Source organism: Bidens hawaiensis, unplaced genomic scaffold (assembly GCF_021521415.1).
Source record: "Bidens hawaiensis isolate Kalapana, Puna unplaced genomic scaffold, B.hawaiensis_p1.1 tig00028746_1, whole genome shotgun sequence".
Classification (NCBI taxonomy): Eukaryota; Viridiplantae; Streptophyta; class Magnoliopsida; order Asterales; family Asteraceae; genus Bidens; species Bidens hawaiensis.
The window spans coordinates 258312-281160 of NW_027494706.1; the positions used below are offsets into that span (position 1 = coordinate 258312).

A 22849-nucleotide genomic window follows, 5' to 3' on the forward strand; every position below is an offset into this window, starting at 1 on the left:
ACCACACAATATATCTCTAAAGGACTAATAAACTTTTAGAAACAAGTATCGTGTTGTGAATTGTCGCCACCGCAGCATCGCACGGGTTGAAAAAAATATGTATTCTTAACGTTAAATATAATTACTCAATTCATTTAAACTCATTTTTATATAAAAAAAATGTTTTTGCATATACTAAATGTTAACCAGTAAACCCATTTAAAAAATTAATTGTTTAAGCTCATTTAAAAGAAAAAAAAAACTCTTTTTACTAAAGGCTCAAACTTTTACTCCCTTTCAGTTCAAATTCTTTGATTTTTGAAGACGGCCCTGCAAACCGGTTATAAGCACCCGACCGGTTCTTGCTTTTATTGACCTAAACCTGAAGTGGTTCTTTTAAAAAGTAAATCCAAACATTTTGAATGGCAAGGCCCAGTCAGTGTGAGCAGCCCGTATCGAATTCAATTTGGTGGCTTAACCTTACCAAACCAAACTGAGGAAAAAACAAGAATGGCGTTGCAACTGTCGAAGGTACTTACTTTCGCCTTGTTCTTATCCAAACAGTCACACCATCATCCTCCAGCTCCAGGTACCTGCTAATTTAAATAAAACCATAACCATGTGGGTTTATTTGGAAAGTTGGATTTTCATATTAATCTCATCTTTCATTTTCATTTTTGTTGCCGGTGGCATAATCATAGTATTTGATTTGTAAGGCTTCTCCGTTGCGATAGAAATCGTCAGCTATTGATCTATGCTAACGGAAAACAAAAGTGAAAGTTAAAGGTATTAAAATCCAATTTTCCTTTTTATTTTATTATAACTATGCAATACAAAAAAAAAAAAAACACAGAAGATTATGCTTTTTAATGATAATAATCAACTAGTTGTGAATTAGGGGTGTTCTTTGGGTTCGTTTTTCGGGTTTCGGGTTTTTTAGGTCGGGTTCTTCGGGTTTCAAAGTTTTAAATCTTAACCCGAAACCCAACCCAAATCTCTCATGGGTTTTTTGGGTTCGGGTAATTCGGGTTGAGGTTTCTTCAGGTTGGGTTAATCGGGTTTCGAATATCCTAAAAAATGAAACAAAAAATAAAAAAGTTTAAAAATTTCAATGCTAAAATTAAAACAACATATTATCCTTTGCTCGTAACGCAAATAATAAACCAACATAACTTGATAAAGTCATAAAACAGTTCAGAAGAAAATTAAAACCAAGTAACTAACTCGAACCATAAACGACTAAATCAGACGTGATTTGGTTGTTCGATTACGGTTACTATTAGTAATAAACGGAAAACGTAAATTAACAATAAACAATCGATTCATAATAGTTGGAATGACAACAGTCGATTACGCTCAGATTCTGTTAACTAAGACTAAGCCTATTACACCTAAAAATATATTTAATTTCAAAACTAAAAGTTTTTCGGGTTGACCCGAAACTTATAAATCAAACCCGAGAACCAGCCCGAATTACTTCGGTTCGGGTTTGGTTAGTCTTTTCTCGGGTTCGGGTTTTTTGTGTCGGGTTAGATTGGGTTCGGATGTGGGTTTTTTGGGGTTCGGTTTCGGGTAAGAGTGACAGCCCTAGTTGTGATTTGAGCTCTAACTAGTTATAAATTTGCAATCCAGTGAGATGGACTAATGCACACAGAAGTTGTCCAATACAAACCTTTGCTACTCTAAAACCAGGAAAACTTATACCAGCAAAGAAGTGAGCAGCTCTCTCTTTCTATCTCTTTACAACTTTAGTAGTTCACCATTATTTTAACAAATTAGGCCATCGATTGCCGGTGGGTTCGGCTTTTTTTGCTTTGAAATTTCTCACAACCAACCTTTACAATTTTCGGGCCGGTGGGGTCTGGACAGGAGTCACAGGACGCAGTATACATTAAAAAAAGTACGATATCAGTTGAATTACGTAGGCAGGGCCGTCTCCGAGAATCGCTAAAAATTTTTGAAAAAAAATAAATTTGGGCTTAAGTAAAAGGGTTTTCTTTATTGGGTTTAAACGCTTAAATTTTTAAATGGGCTTACTTGGTTGTGACTTGGTACTTCCGCTAGTCATTTGCAGGCTGCAAATAAATGAACATCGGTAAGACTATTTCTCATAAAAACTAAGTGTTGCACAACAACATAAAGTACCCAACTAATATGTAGAAATTAGATTATGTGGAAAAGTACAGTGTATTCTGAAGAAAAGTAAGCCACGTTCTGGGGGTGTTTGGCCTAGCTTTTATTTTTTGGCTTATGCTTATATTTTAAAGTAGCTTATAGCTTATTTTTTATTATTTGATAAGCTCTTTTTAAGTGTTTGGGTTAGCTTATATCTACAAGTTGATAATAAGTTGTTAAATCCATCATTCTTTAATTTGTTACATAAATAAGTTGCTTCAATAATTATTAATCCACCACCATTTGAGGACAAATGAGTAACTTACACCCTTACACAAATAAACTTCTTCAAATAAGCTAAAAACCATCTTCAAATAAGCTTCTTCAAATTAGCTTATATAAGCTTATAAGCATAAGCTTAAAAAGCTAAACCAAACATCAAATTAAGCTTATTTTGTAAAAAAAGCTAAAAAAGCTATAAGCTTGGTTAAAAAAGCTAGGCCAAAGGTCCGGTAAGTTGCAAATTCACATTTAAGTTATGTAACAGTGAACTAATCATAAACAAAGGTCTGGCAAGTTGTTTAAAAATGTAACATTGAACAAAATACATCAAAATTCATTATTCAGCTGGCAACTGTCAATGCAAGATAATGTATAACTGTGGAACTTGAGAAGAGTTAAACATATATAGATTAGAACAGTAAGTATAATCAAACCGGTGACGTAACCGGTCAATATGCTTCAACAACCTAGCGTTACTTTCATGAGTAGTAAATAGTAATAGCTAGATCTCCAAGCACTCCAAATGGCAGTCTTCATCACCGGTTCATCCCTAAAAAACTAACATAAGAAAAAGTCAAGGTTTACATAAAAACTCATTTGTAAAGCAATGATCATAAAACTATAACTGTTGCAACAACAAATACACAAGCACAATGAATGAAGGGGATTGTGTTAGCACCACTACAATCATCTAAACAAGCGCAGATAAAAGCCGTTAAGGTACCTTTAGGAGAATCGTCTATTCATCTTCATCTTCGTCATGGTTAGTGGGAAGCTGCAAGGTCTTTGTCGGAGGTGGTCGGGCGATGGAATGAAAAGCTTTTTGTTGAGGTGATGAAACCTAGTTCTTTTAAGTTTGCATTAAAAAAAAAGTTCAAAACATAATAAGGTAGGAGCTTCGAACCCTTATTCATTTTTGTATGTGGGTTCACCCTATGTTTTTTGTATGAGTTCACTCAAGTTTTTTTATATAGCCATTCTACTAAAATTCCGAAACTCAATGACTTCCTGTGAACCGGGACCCGGACCCCACCATGTAGGTTCGCCCTTGTCGATTGCAATGGATGTTAGATTTTCAAATCTTACCATCGATTGAGTAGTGAGTTTGACTATTTGAACAACTTTGACCATGGATGATGAGAATACCTTGTATTTTAGTGTTTAAAATTTAGCAAGTTAAAGTAACAAACAAACATACCCAGTAATATCCTATAAATAATCTTTTAGTATTTTCTTAATAACAAACGTCTCGCTTAAGGAAGTGTTTTGTCACTCTAGAATCAATCCGTTCATGCAATCTTGATTTTTGTTTGTATATTTCTTGATGGTAATATCAAGTGCATTTTATTGCCATATCGAATTTAAAAGATTATTTCAAGTTTATTTGGTACTCTGTTAGTTATGTCACACGGGTTTTCTTGATATGTATATTAATAGGAAGAAGAGATTAGATGAAGTATGTCTCGAAAAGTTTCAGCAATATAGTCGTAACTACATTCAGTCATGGATCTTACAAGGTTACTCTTGTATTTATTTTTCTTTTTTTGTAGGTGCAGTTTTAACCTATTTACTTATTAATGCATTTATACTGGTTTAATTTTATCTCTAATCACCCACAATACATTTAAATGCATAAAACCTTGAACTCGTTTATTAAAAAATTGTGTTTATTATCAAAATAATATGGTTTTCTACCCGTTTTGAGCCCTTCAAAATTACTTGCTTTGTAGCCCTACAACGCTGGCAGAAAGTTGTGTTTGTTTATTTAACAAACGAATGTGAATAAAAGTTTTTGTTCATTTAGTTAAAAGAATGAACATGAAAACGTCTCATTCATTCATTAATTGTGAACATTTGTTTGCGTTCGTACAACAATTTGATTATGCTCGCTCGTTTGTTTATGTTTGTTAATAGGAAAATTGGAAATAAATAATCCCACCTTTTGTGTATTGGCCGATAATAATCTCATCTTTAAAAATCACTAGCAATGGCCCCACCTTTTAACTATTTTTGTCTCACTGGTCCTCCGTTAGAAAATACTTAACGTCGTTATGTTTTTTCCCTAGTTTCAAACCGATGTTTAGGGCTTTTGATCGGAAGAGCGATACGAGTGTACCGATGTAAAACTTATCTCGAAATGGTGATCCAAACGACGAACCAATGTTTCAATTCGGGTGCTTGAATTTCCAATTAACAAAAATCAACCCATTTGAATCACCGTTTTGAAATAAGTTTTACATCAGTCGACTCATATCGTTCTTCTGATCAAAAGTCCTAAAACATCGGTTTGAAACTAGGGAAAAAATATAACGACGTTAAGTATTTTTTAACGGAGGACCAGTGAGACAAAAATAGTTAAAAGGTGGGATCATTGCTAGTGATTTTTAAAGGTGGGATTATTATCGGCCAATACTCAAAAAGTGAGATTATTTATTACCAATTTTCCTTGTTAATATATTCATTTAAATTTTTAAGGCCCATAAAAATTTGGTCCATCCATAATCTTATCTCAGTTATGTTCATTCGTTTTCGATCATGAACTTTTCGTTGATATTGTTAACTAACGAGCACGAACAAGTTCATTTTCTTTACAAAGAAACACGAACAAGAAAACACCATTCGTTTCTTTGTCTCTGTTATCAAAATAATATGATTTTCGACCCGTTTTGAGCCCTATAAACTTATCTTTTTGTAGGCCTGTAAAAGAACTGAACATTCAGTGAACTATTTGGCGCAAAGTTGGTTTTGTTTGTTTAATAAACGAACATTAATAAAAGTTTTTGTTCATTTAGTTAAATGAACGAACATGAACATGTTTCGTTCAATCATTAATTGTGAACTTTTGTTTACGTTGGTTCAGTAATTTGTTTATGCTCGCTCGTTTGTTGATATATTCATTTAAATTTTTAAGGTCCATTAAAGTTTAGTCCATCCTTAATAACTTTTTAGCTTAGTTATGTCCGTTTTTTTCGATCATGAACCTTCTGTTGATATTGTTAACTAACGAACATAAATGAACGCGAACACGTTCATTTTCTTAACGAACAAACACGAACAAGAAAACGCCATTTGTTTCGTTGTCTGTGTTCAATCAATTTTTCGGTTAAAGTTAAAACTAGTTTTGTATTTTAGGCAAAGTGATTGTTGATGGTAAAGTTGTAACTAAAGCGGGACATCCAGTTTCTGACAAAGCCGTTGTGGAGATCAAGGCAGAAATACCAAAATATGTATGTAGGTGATTATTACTCTCTCATCTCAACCAACTTACTTTATACAATATTGCGCAAATGGTCCATGTGGGCACACTCATATTGCAAGTTTGGTCCCCATATGTTAATAGTTGTAAACTTAGTCCAAACATTTGAGGGAGAGTTGTATGCTTAGTCCCCATCGTTAATCCCATAGCTTTTAATGGAAATTGTGACTTTTTCAATATTTTTGTAACTCAGAACCCTCTTACAAGTTACAAGTGTTTGGACCAAACCTGCTATATGCTCAAACCACAATGAGAATTTGTGCAATTTTCTCTACCTCTTAGTTAAATCTGTGGCTTGTATATTAAATCTTGACTTTTGTTGACTTTAGAGCAGGGCATAAATTAGAAGCTGCCATTGAGCAATTGGGTGTTGATGTTACTGGAAAAGTGGCTCTTGATTCCGGTTTGTCCACCGGAGGGTTTACTGATTGCTTGCTTCAGTATGGTGCATCATTTGTTTATGGTGTTGATGTCGGTTATGGGCAGGTAATTGCCAAATGAATTAACCGAAAATTTAAAAAGTAGGGGTGTGCTTGGGTTGGTTTTTGGTGAGCCTGTAAACGAACACTAACAAAGTGTATTCGTGTTCGGTTGGTTAACTTTAACTGAACAAATGATCGAATATGATCGACTTAAGAACAAGGCTTTCTTGTTTGTGGTGGTTAACAATATATGCAAGCCGTTCATGAACATAAATGAACATAGCTGAACGAACATTATTGATCTAAAACCAATTAAAAGTAAATGTGAACAACAATGTGTTGGGTTCAAATTGACCCAAAAACCAAAAATCAGATTTTTTGGTTTTTGAAAACCGTCTGTTGTCGGTTTTGCCATTTGGGCTTAAATCTTTGGTCTGAAAAAAAGATGGCCCAAAATAATAAACTTGGGCCTGACACTTTGGTTGGACATAATTTTTTTTTATTAGTATATGGCCAATTATTACACATAAGGGCCTAAATTTTTAGGGTACACCATTTATTTATTTTTTATAAATTATTTCACTTTTCAAAGTAAAATTTAAAATCCACAAATTCAATAGCAAAATCAGGTCTTTCAGTTTTTATGGATTTGGTTCAGTTTTGACTATTTGGTTCGATTTTTTGTACACGGAAAGTCAAAACCGAACTGGAAATTTGAATTTTGAAAAGAAAAAAACCCAAACTGCCGGTTATGGGTTGGGTTCTGTTATTTTGGTTTGTTTATTTTGATTGCGGGTCGGTTATTTTGGTTTTTGTTACATGCAAAACCGAAACCGTACTGGAAGTTTGGTTTTTGAAAAAACATAAAATCAAACCATCAGTTTTGGGTTGAGTTTTGCTTTTTCGGTTCTGCTATGTCGGTTTATTTTGGTTACTTTGTTTACACGTCAGTTATTTCGGTTTCATGTACATCTTGTGTAAAATTTAAAAAATATAACATTTACTTTTTTACAGGTGGCAGATAAAATCCGTCGCGATGAACGCGTATCAGTTATCGAGAGGACTAATTTGAGATATCTTACTGAACTTCCTCAGAAAGTTGACTTGGTGACTTTAGATCTTTCATTTATATCTGTACTTCTAGTAAGTGTTTAATTTGTAATGAAATAGAATAACTCATTCATAATAAATTACCAAATATTTATATCTTTTTTTTTTGGTTAGGTCATGCCTGCTGTTGTTAACCTGATGAAAGAAGAAGCTACATTGATTACATTAATTAAACCTCAATTCGAGGCCCGTAGATCACAAGTATGAAAATTTGTTCATGTTCGTTTATTTAGTAAATGAACGAACATGAACAACTTATTTTGTTCATTTAGTTAAACGAACAAACATGAACAGATGTCACATTTGTTCATTCATGAACGTGAATGCTTGTTTACAGTCAGTTAGGTTCTTCAGTTTATGTTTGTTTAAGTCCGTTCGTTTGCATTCGTTCATATATAAGTTTCTTAGGTCCATTACAATATAATCAAACCGTTTGTTTATACTGTTAACGAACGAACATAAACGAACTTGATTTTCTTATTGAATGAACACGAACAAGAAAATCTAATTCGCTTAACTATTTGAGTTCGGTCATTTGCTCAGTTAATGTTAAACGAAGAAAGACAAGTATGGTCCGTTCGTGTTCGTTCATTTTGTTACAAGCCTAGAAATTGGTCTTAGCTCAGTTGTGTCTGTTCATCTATGTTTAGTTACGTGTGTTTACATTCGTGCACCGCTTGTTTATACCGTTAGCAAACGTAAACGGACAAGAAAACCTCGTTCACTTAATTGTTTGTGTTCGATCCTATGTTCGGTTAATCTAACAAATATGGTCAATTTTTTTAACAGGTGGGAGGAGGTGGGATTGTGAGAGACCCCTTGGTTCGTCAGGAGGTATGTTTCGTTCTGTTTTCGTATTACCTATGATGTTAAAGCAGGGTGGCTCGTGGAACAGCGAAAACAAGTTAGGCTTTAGGCCCTCACTTAATTAAGGCCTCCAAGTCCAAGAAAACATTATATATAGATATATACTAGTGGTAGTGCCCGCGCGTTGCGGCGGGAACGTAATGCGGTTTCAATTAGTATGGGTTTAATTCCTTATGGTGCCGGTATTTGGTATAACAAAATTTATAATCAACATAGTTTACGACCAAAAGAAACATAAAAATGATAAAACAACATACTAAAAATAAACTAAATATAAATACAGACTGAGCGTTGTGGTGGAAAGATATTTAGTAGCGAATCTCTACACATGACCATAGGCATATATCACCATAAACTCCCTTATGAACATAAACCAGCATAGTACCGGCATTGTGGCGTGGTGGAGTATCGATGACCTTTTAATTATTGTTATTTTACTTTAAAATATATAGTTTTGGTTTTCTGTTAAAATCTTTATATAAACTATTATCTTTTGGTTGATAATAATTAGATTATTTTAAAATATATAGTTTTGGTTTTCTGTTAAAATCTTTTAATGTATGAATTGGATTTCTTTATATAAACTATTATCTTTTGGTTGATAATAATTATATTACTTTAAAATATAAAGTTTTGGTTTTTTGTTAAAATATTTTAATGTATGAATTGGATTTCTTTATATAAGCTATTATCTTTTGGTTGGTAATAATTTATACATATCCAATACTACTTGGAATTTTAACTTTCGTTTAAAGAAAGGAATTTCGTTTGTTGTTCACTAAATGATTTTTATTTCAATAAAAATCTGGAAAATTGTTTTAAAATGACATAAATGAAAGTTAGAGTTAGGTTCACCTGCAACGAAAATGAAAGTTATAAGTGTTACTAAACACATTATTATCACTTATTAGTATAGATAATTATTGATCAATGAGCTGTTTAAATTATTCATCATGCCTTTAAAATATAATGTTTCACATAAAATTGAATACAACTAATTAATTTTTATCTATATAATGGTATAAACTTTGTCAAACTGAGTTGCATAATACAATTTCTTTAATCTAACCCAACACTTTATTTAAATGGATACAAAATGTAGTATAAAACTATAAATTGACATAACTGTTATAAAATCAACCAAATTTAAGTGATACATTCCTATCCATCAAAATGGTGTATAACTCATAATTGTCATCTCTTTTAAGCAAGCCTTTAGCCATGAAAATCCAAAATCAAAGTGAAAATGATAGCAGAAAGTTTTAGCTTTGCAACCTTGTCAATTCTACTACAAATGAAAACGACACGGGTTTCTCCAAAACCGACACGTAAACAATTCAAGATTGTACATGATTACAAGTAGCTTTGTTTGCTACAAAAACAACACTCAAACAAAATACATGATTACAAGTAATTAACTGGGCAACTCCAAACACAAAAGGTTAATTATCGTTCTTTTTCTTAAGCTTGGCACATCCCATGTTACAAGCTAAAATTAAGCATTATGTCATTAACGTTCGTTGTCGCCGTAAATGTAGCAACATTATTCACGCATGTTCTTTACAATACTAAAAGTTTTAGTACCTCATGAGTGTGATCTAACAATGCCACAATTACAAAAAAGATTATGAACTTAAAAATCCCACCAAACAGATATATACCTCATCAGGCACTTGCATGTGGCTCGCGTGTTGTGGGTCCAAACCTCACTGTTCACCCACGTTACACATTTAAGTGTGTGAGAACTACACATAGTTTAGAAAGTAGCCCAGGTCTATCGCTTGCTATTAACTTGATTACCGTTTGGTTGGTTGAGGACATGACCCCAATTGACATCCACTGACGATGTAGATAGTCCCTAACCCAAGTGCCTGAGAATCAGAACCGAGAGCAACCTTAATTATTAGATTCCTAAAAGACATTTGAAAGGAGGTGCCCCCTGTCATAACAAATTAAATTTTAATATGATATAATTCTAAAAATGTGGGGAAAATAAAGTGAAAATCAAGGCCAAGAACTCACTTCTGAATAAATGGTTAAGCTGTCTTGAGGCATAAACTCGTAAACTAACATCCTGTGATCGTCTTCTAGGCAATAACCAATTAACTTACAAAATTTGGATGATTTAGCTGCCCTAAATAACTAATTTCAGTCTGCAATAAGATCAAATAAAAAAACCAACTTAAATCAATTAAAAAAACCTTGGTTAACATAAATAAAGTGAAATACACCAACAAAATTGGAACTTACCAGCCATTCTTGTTGACCTTGAAGACCTTGTTATTTAGTCTTTTAACAACAATGACAGTATCAATAACGGGCTTTGCAGGTTGAAGTGTATATTCATCAATCCACACTTTAAAAAAACCGACCCAAAACCGCCTTCTCTAAGAACACCACCGGGTAAAAAAAATTCTAGATTAATATGGAAGCACTATGTTCATATGAATAACTGTATGTGTGCTTCTAAAATTAACCAATTAGGGCAGAAATTTAAACTGGCCCATGTAAACTTATGTGGATAAATGATTAAGAAGTTGAAAGAGAACAAACAGATTATGAACGTGATCTTTCTTTATATGATTATTTTGCAAAACATAGTTTTTTTTACGTAACATGACATAAAAAGAAACCAAAACTTAAGTTTCTATAAACCATGTTTATGAAGAGAAATAAAGATCTAAGGATATCTACAACAACCACATTTATATAAATCATGTAAACCCAAAATTTGTCAAAGTGGAGTCATTTTTATGTTTACAATTTTATCTTTATGTTAATATGATGCGTTGTATATTGCAAAAATCATGTTTCAAGATTGTCAAAATATTATTAAATGTCATAAATAGGATGAACGTATCCCTTTTAATTGCAATTTTGAATGAATATTGGTGTAAAGAAAAAGATAACATTTATATTTAGCTACTTTGTTAAATATAAAAATACAGCATGCAGGTGTGATTAAAACAACAATAACAAATTACCACATGAAAATTAAACAATCAAGTTGACCTTAATCCATAAGAAAACCTAATTAAATCTAAGTCTCCCATCCAATTTAGTGAAGCTCGGGCTCAAGCTCGTTTTATAGACAAGCTTATTTATAGGCTCGAGCTTGTTTAAGCCCGACTTGGTTCGTGCTTTTTGTTAGCTGATCTCGAGGGCTCACAATTGGTTCAGCTTGTTTACACCTTTAATTCAACTCTAAAGCCATCCTAACATACAATATGAATATTAACCTAGATTCTTACAGTTGGTAGAGCATTTAGCATATGAGAAAGAATTTAAGTATCAAGTAATAAACAAACTACCACATAAAGATTAAACAATTAAGTTAATCTGTACATATAAAAAAATTAATCAAATCACAGTCTCCATTCGGTTTATATAATTGAACTAATTAAACAACACCAGTGCGTAACAATGAAGATAATAATAACAACAACAACAACAACAATAATAATAATAATAATAATAATAATAATAATAATAATCGAACCATGGGAGCGTGATTGCATTTAGGAACGATAGTCTGTTGAGCACCAGGATCTTGAGCATGCATTGTCTTCAACTAATACCTGTAAATTCATCAAATTTAACCGCAATTGAGTTATCTATTATGTGTGTTCCGTTAAAGATGTAATATAACCTGAAACAACTCACGGTTTTTTATTTTATAAATTCCAAGCTGTGACCATGTGGTCATCTCTAAAACTTCCTCCATGGTTCCACAAATTCCTGAAAACACCAACACCATCAATAGTTTAATACAAAATTTATGTACAAAAATCATAAAATTTAAACATGATTATAAAAATACCAAGAAGTGCAACAAACGAATCATCTTGTCATCCCATGCCAGTTTTCCTATTGTGCATATCTGAAATAATGCACACATCGCCAATGGTTTCATGAGATATCTATCAAGATGAGCAAAATTAGTCTTAATTGATCTTTTAATTACTCACGATTTATAAACTACAAAAGGGAAAAGTACCTCGATGGGCACAACAGTTTTTGGAATAACCCAGCATGTGAATAAGCAACAATGATTTTGTTGAAATTGGTAACATGTTAGTAACAAAAATCACACATTTTTGTTTGCCCATTAAACCAACACTTCCACCACCATGTACCAGGGTATCTTCCAAATAGCCTATAGTTAACAAAAGCAACATATAATCACAAAGTTTAATCAAGAGATGGTGCACCAAAAAGAGTCAATTCAATTCTAATTACTTGGAATTACAAGAAGGCACAACGATGATAAAAAACACAAATTGAAAACATCAAAATCCAAATTTATAACAAACCAAGTTCTAAGTAGCATCTTATCAAACAGGTGGTGTGCAAGCAATCCTGTACAAATAGTCATCCAAAATATAACTCCCAATTCAGTAGTAGCAACACTATAGACTTTTCTATGACCAGGACAACTTCCACCAAATCACTACATGATATACTGAAATTCAACCAAAATTGACTACATAAAAAACCAAGAGTCACCAATTAGAAGCAAAGGGGCATCAGTTTGAAACCATACAAATACTTACCGGAACTGTTTTCAGCATGAATGTTAGATGTAATCAGAATAAATTTCATCTGGCTTGAGACAAGAAATCATCGAAAATAGAATATGAAAGGGAATAACTGTTGTGACAATCGATTAGGGCTGGAGGCGAAAAGTTAAATAGCAGATGAATGTTCAATGATGTTACAGTTGAAACCTATAATTAATTGGTGGAGGCGAAAAGACGATTAAATGCAGAGGGGGATTAATTGATTGATCGGAGACGGGATGCCTGAGATCGAGAGAGTTGCCGGAAGAGTTAAATAGCATTTAATTTAACGGTGTCTTACAATGAGAGAAGATAGGATATGAAAGGTCTCCTATATGTATTATAATGTAATATAGATATAGATATAGATATAGATTATAATGAGTAAAAAAACTCAAAGTAATGTATTGGTGTGGTGGTAGGCTTGATTGTTATCGAAGTATAGGTTATGAGTTCAAAACTTGTAATAAGCAAATATTTTTTCTTAACAATTGTCATGAAAAGGCCACAAAATCTTGTTTCGATTTAGGCTTCCACATTCGTTGAACCGGCCGTGTTAAAGGTTGACTTTTGTTGACTAATATAGGTGCGTGAGAGGATCGTTAGGGGTGTTGAAGATCTTGGATTTCGATGCGACGGGTGGATTGAATCTCCTTTAAAGGGTGCGGAGGGAAACATTGAATTCTTGGCTTGTTTTAATAGAACAACTGTTGGTTATGTTAAAACAGACTATACTTCTTAATTGTAATCCACACATAATGGTAGTAGTTAGGCAGGTGTTTGTGATTTGCTATGTTTTGAGTATTTTGGTAAGTGCAATTTGTTTTAAGGTTTAGACTGGTAATTGAAGTTTTTCCCATACTCCTATCTATCTAATATCTGTAGTTCAGCCCAATGTTTTAAAATCCAGTTTTTTATTCATACTTGATTGGGCTAAAAATGGTACAACCAGTTGAACTGGGTTGTACCGGAAGGTTCAACCGAGCTATGTAGTTTATCTTGTAATTTGATATAATTGCAACTTCAACTCAAAAATAACACAAGCATATGGTTTCATAATAAAATATAATCCAAAAGTTAATCCATAATTAAAAAATAATACAACACTGCTTGTTTTTTAAAAAATAATCCATAAGTATACTCGTTTCAATGTTAATTGTTATGTTAAAAGTAATTTTTAAGAATATAGGCCACAAAATATCAAAATATCTTGGGCTTTAAACCGGTTTGCCGGTTTAAACCTGTATTTTAGAAAAGACCGTCGGTTCGATGTTTTAGCAAACCATCCAAAAATACCGATCTCAAAATACCTGTTTGATATGCGAAACCCGGTATTACCAGTTCAACTGGCCGGTATGAACCGGTATTTAAAACACTGGTTCAGCCCATATAGCATGTTTAAGATGGGTCATTAAATCATTAAACATGACGTGTCTTTCAATTTATTCAAATAAAGTTACAATATTGCACCTCATATTTACTAAATCTTTGTTAATTTAAATAAAATAATAATTACAACTATAGCCTTTAGTCTTTTATCTATATATTATTTTAATTTTTATTTTGAGGGCAATGGCATATTTCTCTATTTAAAGTTTTTTAAATGCATATATACCCAATTCAAATTTTTAATTACATATTTCCCCTTCATAAACTAAAATATTTGTAAATATACACATTTTGATTTTCAAGCTTTAGACCATCATCGTACTGACCGACTGCTTTTGAGTACGTGCTCCATTCCCATGGTCAAACGAACCACCTGCCTTTTCACCATCACTGGAAAATTCAAACCGTTAGCGTCTGCTCAATCGTCAATTGCATCGACGCAGAAACCCGTGCCGTTAAGCGCGATCAAATAGAGACAGCGGTTGAATGTTTCAATTTGGCGGACTACTTTGAGCAGTCAAGTTGTTGATGAAATAATTAACAGTGGTTCAGGTCCTCAGTGGTTTTCGCCATTTAAGTGCTGCTCCGGCTTACTAAGTGCTTTTTTGAAACAATGTGCTTTAACCAAAAATTTAAGGCAAACTCATTTTGTAAAACAACCCATTTTTACTCGATCATTTCTTTTGAGTGTGCTACCTGGTGATATGATCTACTGTTTCGGGAAATTGTTGATTGATGAAAACCGGGAAAGTACATAATCTTATTTTCTAGTACAACAAAACGGTTAACTAACAACCCTTAATCAATATCTAGAACTTGTTTCATTTTGATTAAATGAACGCATGCGCCTAACCATGCGACATGAAATCATTTTTCTAATAAAAATAAAATCATCTCCATTTTTACAAGTGTACAAATATCATTGTATTTTAGTAGTAAATTCAAATGTACTCTTATAAACCGAAATAAAGAAGACTAATTAGTTTAGTAGTATATAAAAACTATCCAGAACTGTTTGATTAAACATCTAAGTAGCCTTAAATATAGTTCTTTTCTTATTTCATATTAAAAATAGTTCCTCATTTGGCTAAATAAAATTTAAGTGAAGGATGATTTATTCCCTATTGCCATGTAATCTGAAGAATTCCAGGTTTGGAATTACAAAATCAAACCTACTGGTGTAATATTATGAGTTTCTGAATCACATTGATACGTCTCGGCCGACCCAACGCATGAACCAGCCCAGTCGTTATTTCAAGACAAGCCCAAGCGTGAAAGGAAGAAGCCCAGTCGCAATTTGGATTAAGTAATGAAGCCTCTTATTTATTTTCAGTTTTGCATGTTTGTTTCTAGTATTTGACTTGATATTTGCATGTTTATGTTAGATAGTGGACATGTTCTCCATGGAACAAGGAACATGGGTTTTTGCATTAAGAAATATATGAGAAAATATTTGTTTTTGTATTAAAAAATATATTGTTCCAAATCGCTCTTGTTTGCACATTAAAATATAATTGTATTGTTAGTTAAATCATCTCGAACAATTTCGAACTTGGGATTAAGAAATCCAAATGATGTACAAAACAAACTCACATTTTAGTAACTTAAATACAACCATTATCCATCCTCACGAGTCAGTCAATTCATTACATTCCAAAGTGTGGCTTTGCTTTATGTTGTCAGCCTCTCAATTAGTTATGGAAATATTTTTAGGTGGTCATTTTCACCTTGATTGCCGGTGTAAACAAACCAAGCTGAGCTCAGCTCGGCTCGGGTCGGGTCGGGTAACTAACTAGAGCTTGAGTTCAACATATTTCAAGCTCAAATTCTAAAGCTAGAGTTTGGCTTGTAAGTAAAATATCATTATTATAGATATTATGTAATTGTAAACCATATTCTACCTTGTTCCACAGAAATGAGTGATGTGAAACAGAACAAGGCATTTAGAGAGTTGAAAACTAACCATTTTATAAGATACATTTACGAAAACATGGTAACCTCGAGTCGAATAGAGTGTAAAATAACTATAAAATAATACTGGATTGTACCATGTGAAATATATATTGTAGTACTTATATAATACAAGCTCCAACACCGCTTCCTTTACAACCTAGAAATAATAATTATCAAAACCCGCGAGTTAAGAGATCCAGAAGACCAGGTACATGGGTCGCCAACTTTAAAACTTTTATTTTAGTGAAATATGTATATTTAAATCCTGATTGACCCTTAAAATTAGTGTTATGCCTCCATATTACCCCCCCCCCCCCCCCCGGTGCGCCATAGCCAAATAGATGTACAAAACAAACTATAACATTTTAATAACTCAAATACAGCACAACTACCCATCCTCAATGACTCAATCAAATTCATTACATTCCAAAGTGAGGCTTTTCTATAAACCGTCATGTTTTACTCCTAACCGAACCGCAGTCTATAAATCAAAATGAAACAAGTTAAGTTGACTCGATGAGTACAAAATGAGTCTGCATGGAGAACGAACCTGGTTTCACTATTGAGGCTTAGATGGTGTTGGAGAAGACGGTGGTTTCAAACCAGGATACTGCATTCAAAATTTTTACTATTATTAGTTTTGCTTCATGTTGTCAGCTTATCATTTAGTTGACGGTAAAATAGATGTGGCCATTTTCACCTGAATAGGTCAGTCTTACGCTACTTAAGCTCGGCTCATTTGTTATTTACTGACTAATCTCAATGTATTTAATACACTTTTTAGATATATTTTAATTGTAATTTTTATATTTAAACATAATATATATTATCTGCTTATATCTATAATAATTTTATATATGCGAATAATTATTGTAAAAATATAGATAATTAATATGTTAAATATAAATTATACAAAATTTAGCTTCATTTGGGCTCATGAGCTTGCCCGAGCTCTATAAGTGAAGTTCGGGCTCATTTTACGATCGAGCTCATTTAAGTTTGGCTCGATTCAAGCTATTAGCAAACAGATCTCGAGTAGTTCACGAGCAGGTAAACTCATTTATATCGCTAGCGTCATTTAGATAGCTAGAATGTACAAATCAGCTTATTCAAAATAGTAATATAATGGTAAAACGTATCAAAAGTCACCTAGAATGTACAAATCAGCTTATTCAAAATAGTAATATAATGGTAACCATGTTTTGACACTTTTTTCTCCAAAGGTTAAATGATTCGAACAAAAAGTATTTTCCCACCTAGAATATTACCCATTTTGACCCATACTCTGACCCATTTTCCCACCTAAAAGTCTTACCATTGAATATGGAGATGATGATCTTGTGTTTGGTTCCTTTGACTTATTGACATACCCATTATCAGTTTGCTTGACTTCGGCTACAGAATCTGGCTCGCTTTTGACCTCACTCTGTTGTACTTCAATTGCTCCATTGTTCTTTCCTTTCTTTGACTTTTTGACTTTTCTTTTCAAGTTAATGTGCACAGATGGCGGGAGAAACGTTTCTTGTATTTCCTATAAACCATAAATTAAAATGAGTCAGCATATCATAAAAAAAATCAATTTCACACTAAAACAGAAATAAAATCATAGTAGTTTCGATGCACAAAAGGCAGTATTTAATAATAATAATAATAATAATAATAATAATAATAATAATATGTATTAAAACCAATATAATATATGATAATATATATATATAGTTAACGGTACCAGCCACCCGTTATTGCCTCTAACTCCGCCTCGGATCGCATACGCTTCTTTAAATCCGTTCTTAAACAATAACTCAGCTACCTTCATGGACTCACCATCAAAACTACCTTACAAACAAAACAAAGGAATCAAAAAACTTAACAAACTTCTAAGGGCATAGTTGAAAATAAAAGTACATGCAAGGGCAAGATAGTCATTTAGATTAGGTTTAAATCAGTGTTCTTCAAATTTAAATTGCCCACTTGAACAAAAGATCTATTGATTTATTTCACTGATACAAATATCTCTATTCTTGTTTCCACGAAATATGAAAATAATTCAGTTTTATCCTAATTTGGCTAATTTAAAAAAAAAAACCTTTATAACTCATTACTTTAAAGACTCAAACGCGCCGAAGCTCAAGAAACCAACGAAAAGCCATGTTGACCAATAAGATAAGTTGAAAAACTTGTGCCGGACAGCTGGAGCTGGTTGACGCTAAGGGTGCTCAACTAGTCGTGTTCGCGGGTTGCAACCGAAAAACACAACCCATTTAACCAAATTCACTTTTATTTTGCAAATTATACTTCAAAATTACAATCTTACGACAAAAAATGCAAATGTATATAAAAGAGTTACATTTTAATCACATGATCTTACGTTGATTTCTCTGTTATCGCTAACTTTTAATTATTAACAATAAATAAAAATCAAATAAAACACATTTACAAAAATTAAATTAAAAAAAAAAAAAAACAGGTTTTAGAAGTCAACCTGCAAACCCATCAAACTTATACTAAGACGACCCATTTAGCTAAAGGAGTTCACAGGTTCGACCTAAAATTACCCAAACCCGTGATTTTTCATGTTAGATTCTTGTCATATCATAAAATCACACCCCACCTGCCCCCGTACACAAGGACATAGACTAATGGATGATCAAATTGTAGACAACACAAAGATTCTCAGTTTTAAAAATATCAATAAATGTATGCAAAAACATAGTAGTATTTGCAGGATCCTTAAAATTCTCCTTACAAAATCATCAGCGTATATAAAAGAGTTGAATTTTAAGTAGTCGGTACAATTTTACGACAAAAGATACCCGTGTACATAAAAAGAGTTGTATTTTAGTTAGAAAATCTTATGTCAATTTCTCTTTTTAAGTTTCAAAAATTGGCATAAAATAGCCAACTAAATTAATTTATGACATAAAACACATTTAAAAAGGTAAAATAAACTAAACATGAGTTAAACAGGTCAACCCACAAACCCGTAAGGTTGACACCAACATGATTCGTTAAGCTAAATGGGTTCGCAGAAACTGACCAAACCCAAAAATCGTTTCACACATATGAACCGGAACATGACGTGGTTATTCACCAGTTTTACGACCCTATAACCGAAATTTTTTTATCGTTAAATATTTTTGCAAATCATACTTGAAAATTACAACTTACGATATAAGGCATTTACAAAAGATTCGGTTAAAGTAATCAAGCCGCAAACCCACCAATAATAACATTATATCATCATCAGGGCCGGCTGGAGGGTGGCGCCGGTTGGACCATCGGCTGGGGCACGTAATTTTTAGGGGCTAAAATTTTTTGTATGCTATTTTTTTCCAATGTTAGGACTTAGGAGAGTTTCACGAATCACCGTTTAATCGTTAATCATTACGGTATTTGATTTTAATAATATATTTTTCTATGTTTATTGTTATAACATTATGCCTCGTTTAAAAATATTAGCTTATAAATTTCGTTACTCGTTAAGGCTATGGGCCTTTTTTTTCCTGCTCAGCCGAGGTATTTAAATCCTCGGAGACGGCCCTGATCATCATCATCATCAATCATCAAAGCATATGCAAAATTGAAACAGAAACTCACTTGTCAAGAATACAAAGAGTGGTATTTGCAGGATCTTTAACACTCTCCTTCACTCTCTTCACAAACCCCTCATCATCCTCATCCCCGGCACGAAACTCAACCTGCACGGCATTCTTATTCAAATACTTCAAATTGGGCGACCCGAGAACCCGCAGAGTCTTGCTGTCCCTGATATCGAGAAGCTGCGAGTTGGGGTCATCTTTAAGCTTCTTGAAGGCATCAATGGCGGATATGAACTTGTACTTGCGCAGGTATTCTTGAGTTGCTGGAACGACAAACAGCCAAATGAAAGCACACCCAGCTACGAAAAACGGGTATCGGTTGAAGAAATCATCGATGGAAACGAGGATTGATTCTAGGTCGATTTTGGCGGGTAGCTGGTCTGGTTGGGAAGAATATGAATATGAGGAAAGGGGGAATTGGAATTGGAGATATGTGAAAAGGGTGGTGGATAAAGACTGGGTTTTGAGAGTGGAATTGAAATGGGTGTTTTTGGTGGATTTGGGTTTGGGGAAATTAGGGTTTTTGGTTTGGGAAATTGGGGAAGATGAGAGGAGGACGGAGATGGAGAGAGACTCCATGGGGAAATGATTATGATGATAAGTAGGGATGGTGCCGACCATAGTTTTCTTTATTTTATTTTTTGTTTTTCATCTCCATGAATTCCATGGGTGGGTAGGGGTGTTCTTTGGGTTGGTTTTTTGGGGTTTCGGGCTTTTCGGGTTAGGGTTATTTCAGATTGGGTTAATCGGGTTTTGGGTATCCTAGAAAATAAAACAAAAAAAAATTAAAAAACTTCAATGCTAAAATTAAAACAACATATTCTTTTTTGCTCGTAACTGTGACATTCGTCAATTTCGGGTCTTGTTTGTATTCGTTTTTGTATTTGTTTATTATGTAAACCGACCCGATTTGTAAACCGAAGCTTATGTTATAATCAAAATGATGGATTTATGTTACAATATTGTTTCACACTTGTTGGGTCTTGAAAACATCCTATTTTTATTTTTATTTATTTATTTATTATTTATTTATTTATTTATTTTTTTGTTGTTTTGTGTTTTTGTCTTGATCCATTTTGCATGAAAACTCTTGTGTCTCACACTCATATTTGACCACCAACATTACCCTATATATACACCACATTTCCTCTTCATTTTCCCTTGCTACAACTCAAAAAAAAAAAAAAACTCTCTCAAATATCAAAGATTCAAGGTTATCTTCTTAAGTGTTCTTGAAGGATTTTGGTCTTTCATCTTAATTAGTTTATGTAGCCTTATTAATACTTGTTTATGGTTATGCAACATATATATAATATACACCCCTTGTTTACCTTTGGTAGTTACTTCTCCGATTCCGGTCGGTGAGGTTTCGGACCCCATAAGACAAGGCTTCATGAAGGACTTCGTGTCCTTGATATATATACATCTATATAACTTGTTCATACATATTAATCTTGCTTATTTTAGTTTGTTGGTCATGTTTACAAGTTCCATAGTTATGGGTTTTTAAGAGTCTATGCATCGGTTTAACCGTAAATAACTCTAAACCGTAAACCGAACTTTGTTACTAGTTTTGTTTGTTTAAACATACTTAGTGTTAGATCTAAGTTTCTAAAATCATTTTTACAAATTCTATGGTTATGGGTTTGTAGAATCTTACCTCGGTCTTAACCCGAAACACGATCCGAACCGAAAACCGAACTTTTGTTTAAAGACTTTATTGTTAACTTTTGGTATTTTTTTATTTGTACTTATTATACAAGTTATTTAGTGTTTGGACATGTGGAAACCATCTATGAACTTGTTGTAAGATGGAAACCGAACCAAACCGATTCTTGCTTGCCTAAGACACACAAGTGTGTTTTTTTTTAGCCATCAAGACTTTTCTATTTCTTTAAAAATAGTTACAAATTGATTTTTAAATATTTTCTTAAGTACTTGGAAATGTTGGATCCAACTTGATCTCATAACAAAGTTTGGACCGACAAAACCGAACACTCGCTTAACGTGCGTTATTAGTTCTAAAACAATGGAACTACATACTTGGTTAAGTCTTATTAAATTTTATTGAGTTATCTCATAACATTCAATATTTTGGAAAGTTGACTTTGGGTTTGACCAATTATCAAGACCCGAACCGACAACCCGAACACTCGATAAAAAAAACTCGTTTTAGTATCTTTATTCCAAAGGGATTTGCATTCTTGCATTTTACCCACCTTATTACTTAACATAGGTTGAGTAAATATTAAGGTTAGATACTTTAACCCGGTTTCGAGCAACTTACATTTTTAAAGGGTTATTATTATAAATTCTTAAATAGTCACATTTTAAACCTTGAACTTTAATTATTTACATTTCTCAACATTTATTTTGTTTAAAGATCTTCAAGACAACCTTTCTAAATTCAAGACTTCTTTTCTTTTTAGGCATTGTGCGTTAAACTCGTCGTTCCGACAAATCTCCAAATTATCATCTTTCAAGTTTACTACTTGAAGGTGAGTACTTCATACCCCATTTTCCATCTTTTATTTTGGGGGTGACATTTCATACTTATTCAACAAAATGCTTTATATTTGAATCTTAAACCACAAACGTAGTTGTATACTTTACCTAAATAATTACTCGATTTGGTGTTCTATGCTTATATGCTATGTGTTTATCGCTTTTGGTTGGTGGAACTATAAAATCCTAGACTATTTGGCATCCCCTTATAGCAAGGTGTCGTTAATGTAATGCAATTAACGATAACTATAAAATCCTAGACTATTTGGCATCCCCTTATAGCTAGGTGTCGCTAATGTGTTTAGCGATATCTATGTATCCAAATTACCACTTTTATTTTTCGTTTCGTATGCAAGTTTTGTGGCTATCTTTATTATATACTAATATGATTAAACTTATGAATTGCTCACCGACCTTTGTGTTGACAAACTTTATTTTATGAAATGTTGCAGGTTTGCATCTTGGTTGATTTATGATTGTGAAGAAAACGACATCAAAGACCTTAGGATATTAGTAAAAATGAACAAAATCAATTTGCCATATTTTGTGATATCTTGTTTATGGTTATTTTATGGATAATTGTTATGTGACATTTTCGATGTTGTGAAATGAAATGAGTTTATTAAATACTGTCACTTTAATTAGTGTCATGTGCTTATGGACAATCGTTACACCTCGGCATGTTCCGCCGCCTTTGGTCGGGGTGTGACGGTAACGCAAATTATAAACCAACGTAACTTGATAAAGTCATAAAACAATTCAAAAGAATTAAAGAAGAGTAAAACTAAGTAAATAACATGAACCATAATCATC

At 33.0% G+C, this 22849-nt stretch overlaps 2 protein-coding genes across 2 annotated transcripts; one reads left to right on the top strand and one right to left on the bottom strand.

The window, feature by feature from the left end:
- Positions 1-489: 489 nt before the first annotated feature.
- On the top strand, positions 490-13332 carry LOC143577604 (uncharacterized). Its single transcript, XM_077061391.1, has 9 exons — positions 490-568; positions 1600-1693; positions 3814-3893; positions 5509-5611; positions 5962-6118; positions 7069-7197; positions 7279-7365; positions 7954-7998; positions 13177-13332. Exons 1-9 carry the CDS (start codon positions 490-492, stop codon positions 13330-13332), a joined length of 930 nt encoding a protein of 309 aa, XP_076917506.1.
- A 2940-nt stretch (positions 13333-16272) lies between these two features.
- On the bottom strand, positions 16273-20110 carry LOC143577605 (rhodanese-like domain-containing protein 4A, chloroplastic). The gene is made up of 4 exons (XM_077061392.1): positions 19530-20110; positions 17662-17764; positions 17248-17463; positions 16273-16542 (listed from the first exon to the last, which is right to left on the bottom strand). Exons 1-4 carry the CDS (start codon positions 20108-20110, stop codon positions 16492-16494), a joined length of 951 nt encoding a protein of 316 aa, XP_076917507.1. The 3' UTR covers positions 16273-16491.
- Positions 20111-22849: the final 2739 nt, after the last annotated feature.